At 52.7% G+C, this 14,102-nt stretch overlaps 1 protein-coding gene across 1 annotated transcript in view; it reads left to right on the top strand.

Annotated features, from left to right (window-relative positions):
* Nucleotides 1-13,608, top strand: part of CELF5 (CUGBP Elav-like family member 5) — a 36,298-nt gene extending 22,690 nt beyond the window's left edge. The window contains exons 4-13 of the mRNA XM_041415253.1: nucleotides 3,551-3,679; nucleotides 4,247-4,326; nucleotides 5,233-5,379; nucleotides 9,902-10,046; nucleotides 10,637-10,783; nucleotides 11,015-11,077; nucleotides 11,165-11,248; nucleotides 12,277-12,420; nucleotides 12,520-12,684; nucleotides 13,553-13,608. Coding sequence (XP_041271187.1) covers nucleotides 3,551-3,679; nucleotides 4,247-4,326; nucleotides 5,233-5,379; nucleotides 9,902-10,046; nucleotides 10,637-10,783; nucleotides 11,015-11,077; nucleotides 11,165-11,248; nucleotides 12,277-12,420; nucleotides 12,520-12,647 — 1,067 coding nt within the window. The 3' untranslated portion in view covers nucleotides 12,648-12,684; nucleotides 13,553-13,608. The remainder of the gene's footprint in view (nucleotides 1-3,550; nucleotides 3,680-4,246; nucleotides 4,327-5,232; nucleotides 5,380-9,901; nucleotides 10,047-10,636; nucleotides 10,784-11,014; nucleotides 11,078-11,164; nucleotides 11,249-12,276; nucleotides 12,421-12,519; nucleotides 12,685-13,552) is intronic.
* Nucleotides 13,609-14,102: the final 494 nt, after the last annotated feature.

The following is a 14,102-nucleotide window of genomic DNA, read 5'->3' on the forward strand; positions in this document are numbered from 1 at the left end:
TGCCGAGGAGGGGAGAGAAGAGCTTCCAGTGCTGCAGGATTCCCTGTGGGGAGATGAAGAATGATGGAGCTGATGACCTGAGAATACCAGCGGGTTTGGGATCAGCCCTGAGAGTGCCAGAGGGTTTGGGATCGGTGGTTTTAGGATCACAGCTCAGGTGGAAGGGTTTGATGGCAGATCAGGTGGAAGGGTTTGCAGCATTCGAGCCCGGCTGGGGAGGGATGAGTCAGCCTGGATATTGTGGGAGAACAGCCCTGTTTGGAAGCTGACGGAATCGAGAGGATCCTAGATCATGGGTTGGGCTCCAAGATGCAGAGAGGTAGAGGCCAGAGCAGAAGAGCCCTTTCAGATGTCCCCAGCTGCTGCAGAGGCATCCAGAGGGAACAGGCTGGATCATTTTCCTTTCGTGTGATTTTCAGAAACAGGCTGTATGAAGCAGGATATTCACTATGAAAAAATCTTATGTTGTCAGTGATTTCATTCCCTTTTACTATTGCTCTTCTTGGTATTCAGAAAAGATTCCAGACCCATAGGTGTGTGTGTATTTATGTTTGCCTTTATAGCTTGAGTCCCTAAGGTGTCACAGTTTTAACCTGTGCTGCATAGCCAGGAAGACTGGCATTTTTTTTCCTTCCAAACTGCAAAAAGGAAAGCTGAAATTCCCACATGAAGGCAGGACATCCAAAAGGTTCTGTTAGTGAGCCCTGTCAGACAGCAGAAGACCTGTAAAGCTGCAGGGATGGAGCAGTCACTGTTTCAATGGACTTTTCCCACAGGGCAGGGTAAAGAAAAATGCTTTTGATTCAACAGAAATGGTGTGAGGAAGAAACTACAGGAATTACCCAGGAAATCTGAGGGGGCTCTGAAGGAGAAAATAATGAGTCACTTGTAATTTAATGTTGATTTGATTGCAAGGTGCAGGATAACTCAAGACATCTCAACACCCCCTGCCCCAGGCAGCCAGGGGTCCCTGAAGAGAAAGGCAAAACCATCAGGTGCATTTCTGGCTGTCAGATCTTAGCCCACAGTTATTTTCCCACTAGTTCAAAGAACAGAGGATTATTTCACAGCACCTAAAGTCAGTGCAAGTATTTCCCAATGTATTTCTCCCCTTTGTTGATGATTTTTTAAGGAACCCTCTGTGTTTGCCACCCAAAGGCTGCAGCATGTGTGAATAAAGGCCTGGTTGCAGCTGCAGTGGAGATTCAGGGCAGAGGAAGGAGGAACCCTCCAGACCTCCAGTGTCCCCTGCCATGGCCAGACTGGCTCACATCTGACTCCAGCTGATGTCAGTCACACCACAGAGCTGCTGCTCCTTTCATTTTCATGCTCCTCTTCACTGCCCAGTCAATCTGTTCCTGTCCAGTCCCTTTTTTTTTCACCCTCTCTCTTCCAATCTGATTTTTCACCTTCTCTGTGTGCTGTTTTCTGGCTGGTTTGACCACCAGCACTCCTGAGCTGGCCCTTGTGCAGGCAGATGCTGTCTCCTTGCTCAGGAGGCAGCTGAACAGCACCTGCTTTATGAACTCCTATGTCTTGGCTGGGGATTATTGGGCATCCCCAATCTGAATGGACTCAATCAGCTGAAATAATATCTGCAAAGGCAGCCATTGCCATGCAGGTGCAGGGAGGAATGTAGAAAAGGAATCACAAGGAAAACGGAAGGGGATGAAATTCCCATGGGTGTAGTTGCCCAGGGATTCATGAAAATGGGGAAGCTGGGAAACCTGGCCTTTAAAAAAATATGCAATGCCATATATTTCAGCCACTTCCAGTTCTATAAATCAGGAGTATCTGCTTGGGAGTGGGCTAGGAGCCTGGGCTGCAGCACTTGCAACACTATTTGTGTGGTGGACACAAGTGGCACATGTCTGGGGCTACAGGAGAGCTGTGCCTGGCTGAGCCTGTGCTGGGGCTCTGGGGCAGGGTGAGGTGTCTGCATGCTGGGTGAGTGTGGCTGTCTGCACATTCCTCTTGCTCACTAAGGAATTTCGTTCTGGAAGGCATCCCCGGGGGCTGGGGATGTACAAGTGTGTTCCAGGGTGTGTGAGCCTTTGTGCTCATCCATTAGTGCTGCTTGGGTGCATCTGCTTTCCTGTGAAGGACCCATGGCAGGAGTAGGTCCTGCCTGTGTGTGCTGCTGAGTGCCTCTGTCCCTGGCTGAGCAGCAGGGAAGGTGCCTCCCTTCCTTACCTGGGTGGGAACCATCCCCTGAGCCAAGAGGAGCAGGGCAGGGGCTGGGGCGAGCCTTGGTGACAGCGTGAATGTGTCATGTGCCATCCTTGCCTGGCAGCCCTCCACAGCACCCCCCTGGAGCTGCTGTGCTGCTGTAGCTCCAAGACCTGTTGTTTTTCAGGTCAGTGCACTGTGAAGCACAGAGCAGCTCCCTTGCTATTGCCCCTGACGTGCGTCACATTGCATTGCTTTGTGTGGAGCCAGCCCCTCTGATCCTGTCGCCAGCAATAAGGAATCCTCTGGCACTGCACTCCAGAGCCACATCCTGACACGTTCCCTCCTGTGGGTCCTGTCTCCCCACTCAGATCTGGGCCAGTGGGGGAGGGTTAGCTCTGTTCCTGCCAAAGACAGAGGTTGGGCTGCTGTTTCTGCTGGGATTTTGGTGTTGTGCTGTTTTACTGCTGTTCACATCAGTCTGGGGAGGATGCTGCCCCAAACTCTGCTTTGGTTGTGCTTGGCTGGACAGCATCAGGCATGGGCTGGGTTCCTGTGGGTGCTGAGGTGGGGAGAGACTAGGAGAAGGCACTCTGCCCCTTCCTTGCCTCCACACTTACCCATCCCAACAAAACCATAATCCTCACTTCTCTCTTTGAGGAGGAAACCAGAAGGAGGCTGAGCTCCAAGTCCTGGATGTGTTGGCCACTCTTCCAGCTCCCTGCCAGTGTGACACAGTGCCACTGGAGAGAGGGGAGCAGGGACCACGGAGCTGATCTTGGCCTTCACCCAGCTGTAGGATTTGCATGATCCTACAGTGAGGCAGATTGGGAGCCAGGATGCCAGGGTTTATCCCAGGCCTTGGGAGACAGCTGGTTAGGCTGGAGTGGGGAAGGGCAAATGGAAATCGAGGTGCTTGGTTACATGGCAGCTAAGGGAATGGTGGTCTTGGAGAGAAGGAAAAGGAAACAGAAGTCAAAGGTCCTGGAATGTATCCCCCTGCCTGGGTTGGTGTGCAGTATTACCTAAGGCACCTGCTGGACTTCACCTGCAGATCAGTAGAAATGGGATTGCCCAGACAGTTTTCCTTACTATCATTTCTTTTGGATTATTAGAAGGAAAAGGCTAATGAATTAAAGGAAATTATTAATCCTTTGTTTTCCATTGGGGAGGGTAGTAGAGGGGAAGCCACACAAACCCTTGAAGGTGTGAGGAGCTTGGGTGGACCCTGATGTTCACCCCTGGAAGCATTTCAGCCAACAGCAAACCATTTCCATGGCAGGCATGTTTTTAACACCAGGCTGTTTTGTCCATAAGTGTTCCTCTCCTGCTCTGGACTGCAAGCCTCATAGAAGGTTGATGTTTCTGTGTTTGCCCCTAGGGGACAGGAAGCTCTTTGTGGGCATGTTAAATAAGCAGCAGTCTGAGGATGACGTGCTCCGGCTCTTTGAACCGTTTGGGGTCATTGATGAATGCACGGTGCTCCGTGGACCTGATGGGAACAGCAAAGGTGTGAACCCTCTGTGTGTCCTGCCCTTTGTCCCTGCCCTGGGTGGTGCTCACCAGCCTCACTTCCCCCTGGGGCACTCATTCCCCTCCCTGTATTTAGGGAACCCATAACACAGCCAGGAACAGGGAGCAGGGCAGGATCCCTCTGCTGCCAGGAGGGACTGGGGAGGGTTGGCAGACACTGAGGGAGCAGGAGGGGAAGCAGAGCACCATGAGTAGCTGAGCTGTCAGGGTCACTCCTGAGCCTGTTCTGTCCAGCTGGGGCTGCAGGCTGAAGTGCTTGTACCCACAGTGAGGAGTCCACACAGAATTTGGGGACGAGGTGATCAGGGGCAAGGGTGGAGATGGTGTCATCATCTGTAGAGTATATCACTGAAGTAATAATTTGAGACCCTTCCTCTTTTTTCCAGGATAGAGGACTTGGGATCAGTCATCCTTTTTGTTCCCTGCTTCCTTGGGGTGGCTTTCCTTTGCCTTACCTGAGATACAGACACTGTCTCTTGCGTGATGGCACTTTCACAGCAGTCCTGTCACTGCAATCTCCTGTGCTCTTTCTGTCCCTTTCCAGGCTGTGCTTTTGTAAAGTTCTCATCTCACACAGAGGCTCAGGCAGCAATCCACGCACTCCATGGCAGCCAGACAATGCCCGTGAGTATAAGGCCAGGGGACCTACCCTCTTCCTAATCCTTGTCCCATTTCCCTGTTGCAGGGACCTCCCCACACTCTCCTGAAAACCACAACAGGTTCAACAGCAGTGTCCACTGGTGTGGTTGGGAGGTTGCAAATAAACCTGTGGGTGTGTGTGTGCACATCTGTGCTCCACTCAGAGTGACCATCCTCTCCCCTGGGCTGCTCTTTGTGTTCATCCAGACTGGGAGGGACTGCACTCACAGCTGTAAAAGCTAAATAAAAGAGAGCCAAAAATCAGGCCATGATTTTGTATTGGAAACAGCTACCTGTTCAAAACTGAGCAGGGTGAAAGCTGACAGTTCAGCCACATGGGTGGCCAGGGCTTCAGTGTCTGAGCACTCCTTGGTTTCTCTGATTTAGGCAGTGGAGGAGGCCCCTGGGGCGGGCTGGGTGTGGGTGGGAACCCTTTGAGCCTGTGTGGCTGGAGCTGTGCAAGTGGAGCTGCAGCTGTGGCCTCACCTGAGTTTGGGGCACCTCATGGACAGGACAGTGCACTGCTGCAGCCAGGGAATTCCCAGCTGCCAGGAGCTGCTCTGCCTGTCCAGCCAAGCTCATGGTGCTGCTTGTGGCCATCGATGCCCTGGGTGTTCCTGGCTGCACCATCACCTGGTGAGTGCATCCGCGTAGGCAGCTGTGTGAGGCTCAGGTGTGAGAAGGGTTGGATGGACAGACAGATGGGGAAGGGCACAGCCGAGGTTCCAGGCAGCTCCCCAGCACTTGCACACCAGTATTTGCTCTTCTGCTCCTCTTCCCACTCCTCTGCTGCCTGTCCTGCCCCGTCCTCCCTTGCCTGACCGCTGACTCTCTGGCTCTCCCACGCCTCTTCTCTCCTGCCTCCTCTCTGTCTCCTCTCTCTGTGCCTAGGGTGCCTCCTCCAGTCTAGTGGTGAAGTTTGCTGACACAGATAAGGAGAGGACCCTGCGCCGTATGCAGCAAATGGTGGGGCAGCTGGGCATTTTCACTCCATCTCTCTCCCTGCCGTTCAGCCCATACAGCGCCTATGCGCAGGCTGTGAGTATCCCGCGGGGGAGGGGGGAACGCTGCCCTGCCGGCCCCGGGCAGCCCCTGGGACACCTCAAACTCAGCTCCTGCAACTGTGGGAAAGCTCCCCAGCACCTGGCAGCGCTCCTGGCTCCTTTCAGCACTCTGCTGCCTCGTCTTGCAGAGTTTTTGTGCGGTTTTCTGCTGGAAATGGGGGGGGCAGGGGAGAGCTGGGGCTTCCTCAAAGTGAATTGGGATTTCTCTGATGTTGTTGGAGGTGTTGGGAGCAGGTCAGTCATGACCCATTTCCTTTGTGTCTTGTTATGAGGAGAGCTCAGAGGATTGGTGCCTGGGTGATGTCTGACACACACCTCTGATACCAGCTTGTGAACCCTTCCTGTGGCTCTGTGACACAAATGTGTGTCTCTGTGGGTTTGGAGCAGCAGGAGAGCTCTGGGACCCAGCTCCATGAGTTCATTTCTCTGCTGAAATTCCCAGGAGGGCCCTATTCCCTCAGTGCTGTCCTTGGCTCCCAGGTTCTCTCACTTGGCCAGTGGGACTGTGGAGTTTGCAGGGTGCTGGAGAGGGAGCAGTGGGTAGCAGAGAGCCAGAGGTGTTTCAGCAGCCTGGCTGTGCTTTGGGTTTTAGTGAGAGAATCTCCTTGCCCTGGAGCCATGGTGGCAATTGCCATTGATGTTCGAGGTAGGTCCCAAACTCAGCAAGTCCCAGATGTACTGTGGTGGAGCATTGTTTGAGCCTCCTTGGTGGATTGTCATTTTCAGGTCTCTGCTGCCAAGTGTAAAGCCCATGGAAGGAGGCTCAGAAATTGCTCAAGGCAGGAGAGATTCTTGTGCCTGTTGACAAAGAAATCAAAAGTAGATACTGTTACTGAAAGTAATTTTCTAGGGGGATGTGCAAATAAACCTGTTCTTCTTGTGCATGTGGACACCTCCTCTGGCTTCAGCAGCTCCTTGATGTGCCTTCCTTTCATTCACGGGACAGAGGAGGAACTGCTCCTCAATTGCTGCCTCAATCCTCAAAGACTCCCCAGAAACTGCCAAATGCATTTTAAATGTGTGGCAAGAGTATGGATGAGGAAAAAAAGGAAATACATATGAGGCTCTATAACTTTGGGGAAATTTGCAAGCCAAACATATAGAATTGATCCATCACAGATTATTTGAAGAGCCATTTGTGACCAGGCACCACCTTTTGCCAGGATCCTTCTTTTCTGTCCAGCCCAGGACCAGCTGCACCTGAGGTCAGAATTGTAGCCAGCCATGAGATGATCATCCTGGTTTGTCTCCTGCTGTCCTAGAGATGGCCCTGACTTGGGCATGGTGTGGTGGTGAAGGCAGGGATGGACCCCACGGTGAGGTTATGGTGGCAGGAGCTGCTTTATCAGCTTGAGGTGCAGGCTGTGTAAGAAGGAAGAGCAGTGAGAGCTTCCAGACTCAGCCTTTTAATCTTCAGGAACCCTGCTGATGCCAAGAAGGCAGTCATATCTAAGCTGTGCCTCCTTGCTTGTCTGCATCTTCTTTCTCCTCAGTTACTGTGTTTATCTCTTTCTGATTCTTCACTGGCCTTCCCTCTGTGACTTTGTTTTGGCTTTCCCCTTGACTCCAGACTCAGCCTGTCTCCCACTTTTTTGGGATATTTTTCCTTCTTTTCTTTTTCCTTTCCACTGGGTTTGGTTCTCCTTGTTTTTTTCCCCCTGAGGCACTGACCTCACACCTGACTCTTTCTCTTGTGCCATCCCCATCTTTGGTCTCCCTTCTGGAGGAGAGATCCCAGCCAGTCCTCACACACACAGTGCCACCATCAGAGGGAGAGGGAATCAGCCCTTTGGAATGCCACCTGACATCTCTGGAAGTGGGGGCAAAAGAGAGGGATGTCCATGCTGAATCTCCTTATGGTTCCTCAAAATGCTCTGCCATGGGCAGCCCTTGGCAGCTGGGACCTCTGGTAAGCCAGGACTCAGGGAAGCCCAAAATCCCTCATGCCTTCCTGATTCTGGGCTTGGAGGAGTAAATCCTGCACCCAAGGTCCCCCAGGGTGGGAGGTGCAGCCTCACCATTCTGGATCCTGACTGTTCTGGATCCTGACATTCTGGATGTGGCTGAACCAGACTGACAGGAGCAAGAGCTGCTGGGGTGAACTGGTGCACCAGAGGCTGCACAGGTTCTTGTAGCCATAATTTAATACACAACAGATTCCTCTTCCTGTCCCCACAGGGTTTGCTGAGTTACCAAGCCAAAGTGGTCCCCAGGGCTTTAGGAAGAAGTTTGGAGCCTGGGTTGTTTTTGTTTTGTTTTCAGTTGTCTTTTTTAAATTTATATATAACCTTCAAAAACTATCTCAAATTAAACATGAAATAATCATACACTAAGTTCAGTCTAAAGTTATTCAGATCTATGCAAATATGCAAAATAAGGTACTTAAAATGTCAAGCAGTGTATGTTAGCTGAAACTGTACAAAAAAGTCTCATCTGGGAAGTACAACTGACTAAGAATCTGAAAGCAGTTGGTTTCAGTGCTTAAATCAGCTTTTGATCCCAGGTGCTTCTGCAAATGAGTTCATTTTATTCAACAAGTTAGTTCAGGTGGACTCAGGGAAATGTTTGGGAGCTGAACAAAAAATTATCAATTAAAAAAAGGCCTAAAATCTTAAAAAAGAAACTGTAGCAATTTACTAAGTGCTTATAATGCTTGAATATTTCTTGTATATCATAAATCAATTAGTTCCAAACACAAAACATAATTTCTTCACACCTCCCCTCCTTTTATTTCTGCTCTTATGGTTCATTATGGTAATTTTATGTAAGTGAAGAGAACAATTCCAGAGTGCCAATTTGGTGCTTGTGTGGCCTTGGTCCAGCCAGAGCCCAGCACAGAAGAGGCATTAATGAGAAAAGAGAAGATCAATATTCACATAGTGAGTAGGAAATGAGTTGGTTCCTGCACCCTGAGTGGGGACAGGAGCAGGAGCTGGTGGGGCTCTGCCCAGGGACCCCAGGGAGGGCACGTTTCACTGCAGCCCTGGCTCGGGTGGCTCCCAGCTCCAGGAGAGCCAGGGATGGTGGGTGGTGAGCAGAGAGGTGATACCAGGGCTTGTCCTTCCTGGAATGGCACAGGAGTGACCCTGTGCTCTCAGTCCCAGAGCCCTGCATTGGGACAGGCCTGGGAGCACTCACCAGTCCCCAAAAAAGGGAAAGCCAATTTCACCCCATGGCTTTGCTTGTTCCAGCTTACAGAGGCAGCCCTGCCATTAAATTCCTCTTATTTTTGTGCTAAAGCCATGATCAGCTTCTGTGTGAGGAAATTGGGAGGTTTAGCTAGCCACAAACTTCTCACAGTTACCAGATCCTTCAGCTGAGCCCTGGGCCCTTGGTCAAGGGTGGCTTCCTTGAGAGCTCTGTGTTTGTGTTGCAAAGCAGACAGTGGGATGTGGCAATGTCAGGAAGATTTTTGTTGTTTCCTTGGGTTTTGCCTTGTGTCACCCCTCAGCTCCTCCTGAGGAACTCAGGTTTCCTAAGAGCTGTGCCTGTGCCTCCCCTGCTCTTCTTGCTTGATGTGAAGACAGAGCTGCTAATGGGCTGGATAATTTTACATCCAGAACGAAGTCTTTTTTGCACTCTGAGGGCATCTTATGCTCCCACTGATGGTCAAATAGGACCAGAAGGATTTTTTTTTCTTCTCTTAACCCTCCCACCCTTCCTTCTGTACTGTGCATCTCTCCCTTGGCAGGTGTGTCATGGCACCACGAGGAGCTGATGTCCCCCAGCCCCGGGGTGCAGGCCAGTGCCAGGGCACAGCCTGAGCTCAGGGGCTCACGGGCCAGACCTCTGAGGGCAAAGCAGGCCACGAGAGCTGGGCCTGGGCACACAGCTGGTGCCCGTGCCAGAGCGAGCCCTGCGTGTCCCAGCAGGATCTGCTCGTGGAGGCTCGGCAGAAGCAGGAGGATCTGGGCAAAGTTCCTCAAGGCAAAGCTGTGTTATTAAATCTGTCACTGTCCTGGCAGAAGTGACCAGGGACAGGGGCCTGTGCCGGACAGTGCAAGGGCCCGTGGGGAGATGGTGCTGCTGGGTGCCAGGAGCACGGCCCTGGCCCGTTCCCTCCCCACTGCAGCAGAGCCCCGGGGGCTGTCCTGGTGCCCTTGCCCAGCTGAGTGAGCCACAGCCCCTCGGGGCTGCTGGTCCATGGAGAGGGCGAGGCACGGGGTGGCCAGCCGCGGCCCTGGCTTTGTGTTCTGGGATGCCCCCTGAGCTGTGTCCCCTGCCTGCAGGACAGGGTGGCTCTCACGGGTGGCCACTGTCCCGCGTGGGCAAGGACAGCAGCTGTGTGAGTACATGGCTACAGGAACCTTGTGGGGCTGGGCCTGGGGGGGACAGCCACCCCTGCTCACCCCAGCAGGTGTGGCAGTGTCAGGGGAAGCTCCGGGGCAGGTGGCAGGACCTGGGGGAGGTGACAGCCAGGCTGGTCTGCACAGCCTCCCCCAGCTCTGCAGGGCCCTGGCGGCGGGAGGCCCTGACTGCACGGTCCTGCTTTGCAGCTGATGCAGCAGCAGACCACGGTTCTCTCCACCTCCCACGGCAGCTACCTGAGCCCGGGCGTCGCCTTCTCCCCGTGCCACATCCAGCAGATCGGGGCCGTCAGTCTCAACGGGCTGCCAGCCACTCCCATTGCACCAGCGTCAGGTGAGGCCTCCGGGGCAGGAACTCCTGGCCCGGCACTCACGGGCCCACCCGGGTAGAGCAGTTCTGCACCTCCCGGGCAGCAGCTGCATTAGCTCACTGCTCTCCAGCAGTGCAGCCTCTGAGCACAGCAGTCTCTGCTCAATTCCTCAACCCCCCCTGACACCCTCACATGTTCAGCACACATCCTCTTGCCCTACAGCTGTGCATTCTTGCTGCAGTTTTAGTAAAGGCCTGGGTTCCCAGGATTGCACTTGGCTCAGATCAGCAGTGCTGCTGTTCATGATCATCACCCCAGAGCAGTAATGCACGTTGGGTTCAAACCCTGTCAGGGCAGGCATGTGTCCTGCCAGGTGCTGTGCAAACCCAGAGATGTTCCCCCCTCAAAGCTCTGACACTCAGGACTGGCAGTTCTTCTCACACTCTTCCCACTAGTGCTGCCTCTTCGTTTTGTGAAGGCTCCAGTCTGTCATCTCCATGTGCCAAAGAGAATTAATGGCTTCATACACAGCAGTCTTGCCTGGTGGAAGGGGGGAGCAGGGGCTTTGTGGGACCTTGACTTTCACGGGCTGTCCTTTCTTCTTGTTCTCCAGGGCTACATTCACCACCTCTCCTGGGAACAGCAGCCATGCCTGGACTGGTGGCACCCATTTCCAATGGATTCACTGGAGTGGTACCATTCCCAAATGGGCATCCAACCTTGGAAACAGTTTACACCAATGGCCTTGTGCCATATTCAGGTATTGAGAGCAGTAAAAAAACCCCACCATGCAGAGACCTTTGAAATTGCAATTAGCTCCTCTTTTCTGGATTCCCCACACTTTTGTAGCTCCCTCCCAGCCAAGCACTGAGACTCACTTGGGGGCGAGGGTGGGAAACAACACTACACACACACACACACTCACACACACACACACACAATGCATGAGTGATTCCCTTTGCTGTGCTTCTGATTGTGTTTTTCTCTGCAGCCCAGAGCCCTTCAGTAGCAGAGACTTTGCACCCAGCCTTCACAGGAGTTCAGCAGTATGCAGGTACCAGCTTCCCTTGTCCCCCTCAGCCTCTTGTGTGGCTGACCAGATCCTCAGGTGAACGGTTTGTTCTGTCTCCTTGGGCTGCAGCTGTGTATCCAACCACCACCATCACCCCCATTGCACAGAGCATCCCTCAGCAGCCTCCCATCCTGCAGCAGCAGCAGCGAGAAGGTGAGGATCTCAGTGGGAGTAGGGGTGTCCAGTGGTGTGGCTGGGATTTGTGGAGCTCATCTTCTGCACAACAGAGACAATGGAGAGGGGATAGCACTAATTTTTGTCCACTGATCTTTAATGCTGGAGCTGGGGTATGGAAACAACCACATGTCTGCAGGGGGTGGGAAGGATCACAGGATGTTTCCTGACCTCACATCTGGCCAGATGCTGCCAGGTGCAGAGGGGCAGTAGGCCCTGGAACACCTTCCACACCAAAGGGGATGAGAGTCAGCACCTTTCCTGTGCAAAGAGGATCCACTCATCCCCCTCTTTGCTGGTGCCAGAACCACAGTGGAACCCGTCAAACCAGCCTCTCCAATGTGCTCTCCTCATTTTTCAGCCTTCATAGCCTATTGAGTTTATTTTCAACTTACTTTAAAACTGGCTTGAATAGAATTTGGAGGCAAAGACAATCTCTCTCTGCACCTGATTGGTAGAGCAAGTGTCTGCAAAGGAGCAGCTTGTTGTGCTCCTAAGGAGCAAGTGAAGGAATGGACAGGACCAGTTCAGCCCATAAATTGGATGTGTGGCAATCCAGGAGGTTTCCAGTTAAGGCTGTGGCTTCTGAACTGAAGGCAATGCTGCAGGGAGTGCTACAGCAGCAGCTTTCACACAGCAGTGTCTGCCACTCTCCCAGGACTGGGACAGCTGTGAGCTCTCACCTCAGCTGATTTCCTTCCAGCAAAACAGCACCCAGACACTCACAGAGCTGGTTGTGTCCAGCACCCTGTGTAGGAACTGGGAAAGCTTTGAAAGAGAATCTGCTCTCCAGAAACTGCTCTCCAGGTATAGAGTCTCTCAGTTGCTCTTTAAGAGCCCTCAGATCCCTTGAGGGACCAGTGACAGGGACAAGCAAGGGGAGGTCAGGGCAGGAGGCAGTGCTAGGGCTCTCCTCCAGTGCTGTGCTGTGAGTTGAGCCCATTTCTCTTCCCCTGCCCTTTGGGGGCTTTCTGTTTTGTCCTTCTCCATCACCCCCACACCTGCAGGTCCTGAAGGCTGCAATCTCTTCATCTACCATCTCCCCCAGGAGTTTGGAGACAACGAGCTGATGCAGATGTTCCTGCCCTTTGGCAATATCATCTCCTCAAAGGTGTTCATGGATCGTGCCACCAACCAGAGCAAGTGTTTTGGTGAGTGAAGGCAAGGGAAGTATGATCAATAACAATGACACTCACACTGGGCATGGCACCAGCAGTGCCACTGTCACCCATCCTGTGTCCTTCCTTCAGGTTTTGTGAGCTTTGACAACCCATCCAGTGCACAGACTGCTATCCAGGCCATGAATGGCTTCCAGATTGGCATGAAACGCTTGAAGGTCCAGTTAAAACGGCCCAAGGATGCCAACCACCCCTACTGACAGCAGTGAGCAAGCAGGAGTCACTTCTGCAGCACAGGTAAACTGCCCCCAGCAGGGCACAGCTCTGCTCAGGCCCCAGTGCTCCCTGCAGAGGGGGAGGCCAGCAGTGGAGGCAGTGACACAGCTGGTGGGGCACAGGCTTCACCTCAGCTGGGTGACCAGAGCAGGCCTGGAGGTGATGGCCAGGGCCAGAGCAGGCCTGGCAAATTTGTGGCAATGGGGCAAGCCCAAAGCCAAGCCAGAGAGTCAAGATCAGGGTCAGAGCCCAGGGATTGCCAGGCAGGTCTATATGACAATAATAAACATCGAGGTGGGAAGCCAGTGCAGGGGGTGGAGCCCAGGTAATGAGATCCATGGACAGCACAGGTCCATGGGCAGGTGGACACTGGCACTTCCACACTGTGCCAGACCAAGGCTGATGGCACAGAGCTGTGAGGAGACTCTGGAGCTGTGGGCAGTGTGGACAGACAGGTGGGGCTGGTTAAGTTCATCAAGGCCTGTGAGTGCCCTGGCAGGCAGATGGTTCCAGTGGCCTGTTTGTGGTCTAAGCAAGGTTTTACTCTGCTGTCCAACTGCTCCCAAAAAGCTTTTGACTGCCTAAAAAGGTATTAAACCCCAGTAGTTTTCAGCTGTTACATGGGCCCTGAAGTTAGTCTGCAAACAGTGCTTTCTGGGGTGAGAAGAGGGAGAAGAGGAATTCTGTGATTCACAGGGATCACAGAAAAGCAGAGAAAAGTTGAGGCCCTTGATGGGCTACTGTCCAAGAGCCAGCTCCTGCCAGCCTACAGATGGGGAGCAAGGGAGAGCTGATCTGATTTGGGTCAGAATCCTGCTGCTCAAAGCCTGAGGTTTGCACAGATGTCCTCCTAACCTCCCAATTCCCTCCCTCCTCCATTTCTGTTCAGGTGAAGGGAAAGTCCAGAGGAAGAATTTCTGCTTCAGGTTGATTTTCAGAGAGGCCAGTAAATTTATCGACTCTTTTGACACCACCCCTTTCCTTCCTCGGCTTCCCACCTTACCCACCCCATCTTCCTCCTCCCCTCCTCTCCAAGACATGCAATTAAAGAGAAGGCTCAATATCTGCCCAGGAGGAAGATTCTTGCCACGCCTGGACTCGCATATTTGCTGCTAACGTGGTGCAAAGCAAAGGGACCAGCAAACCAGCAGCCCCTGGGACACGGAGCTCTTCCTCTCGGGGTGTGGCTGGAGAACATGGACCAAGCAAACCCATGGTGTGTCTCTAGGTTACTGCAGTGATGTGTGGAAATTCACTTCCGTCCCTCCCTCCCTCCTGCTCTGTTTCTGGCCCTTTCATAGATAACTATAAATATATACAGTCTCTATTTTTTTTTTTTAACTAGCTCACAGGACCAAACTTTTCCATTCAGAGAGTGACTGCTTGCAAGAGGTATTGGAAATTAGGGGTTTGCCTTTGCAACAGTGTCTTCTCAGCAC

This window comes from Onychostruthus taczanowskii, unplaced genomic scaffold, assembly GCF_017590055.1.
Source record: "Onychostruthus taczanowskii isolate IOZ18803 unplaced genomic scaffold, ASM1759005v1 scaffold106, whole genome shotgun sequence".
Lineage (NCBI taxonomy): Eukaryota > Metazoa > Chordata > Aves > Passeriformes > Passeridae > Onychostruthus > Onychostruthus taczanowskii.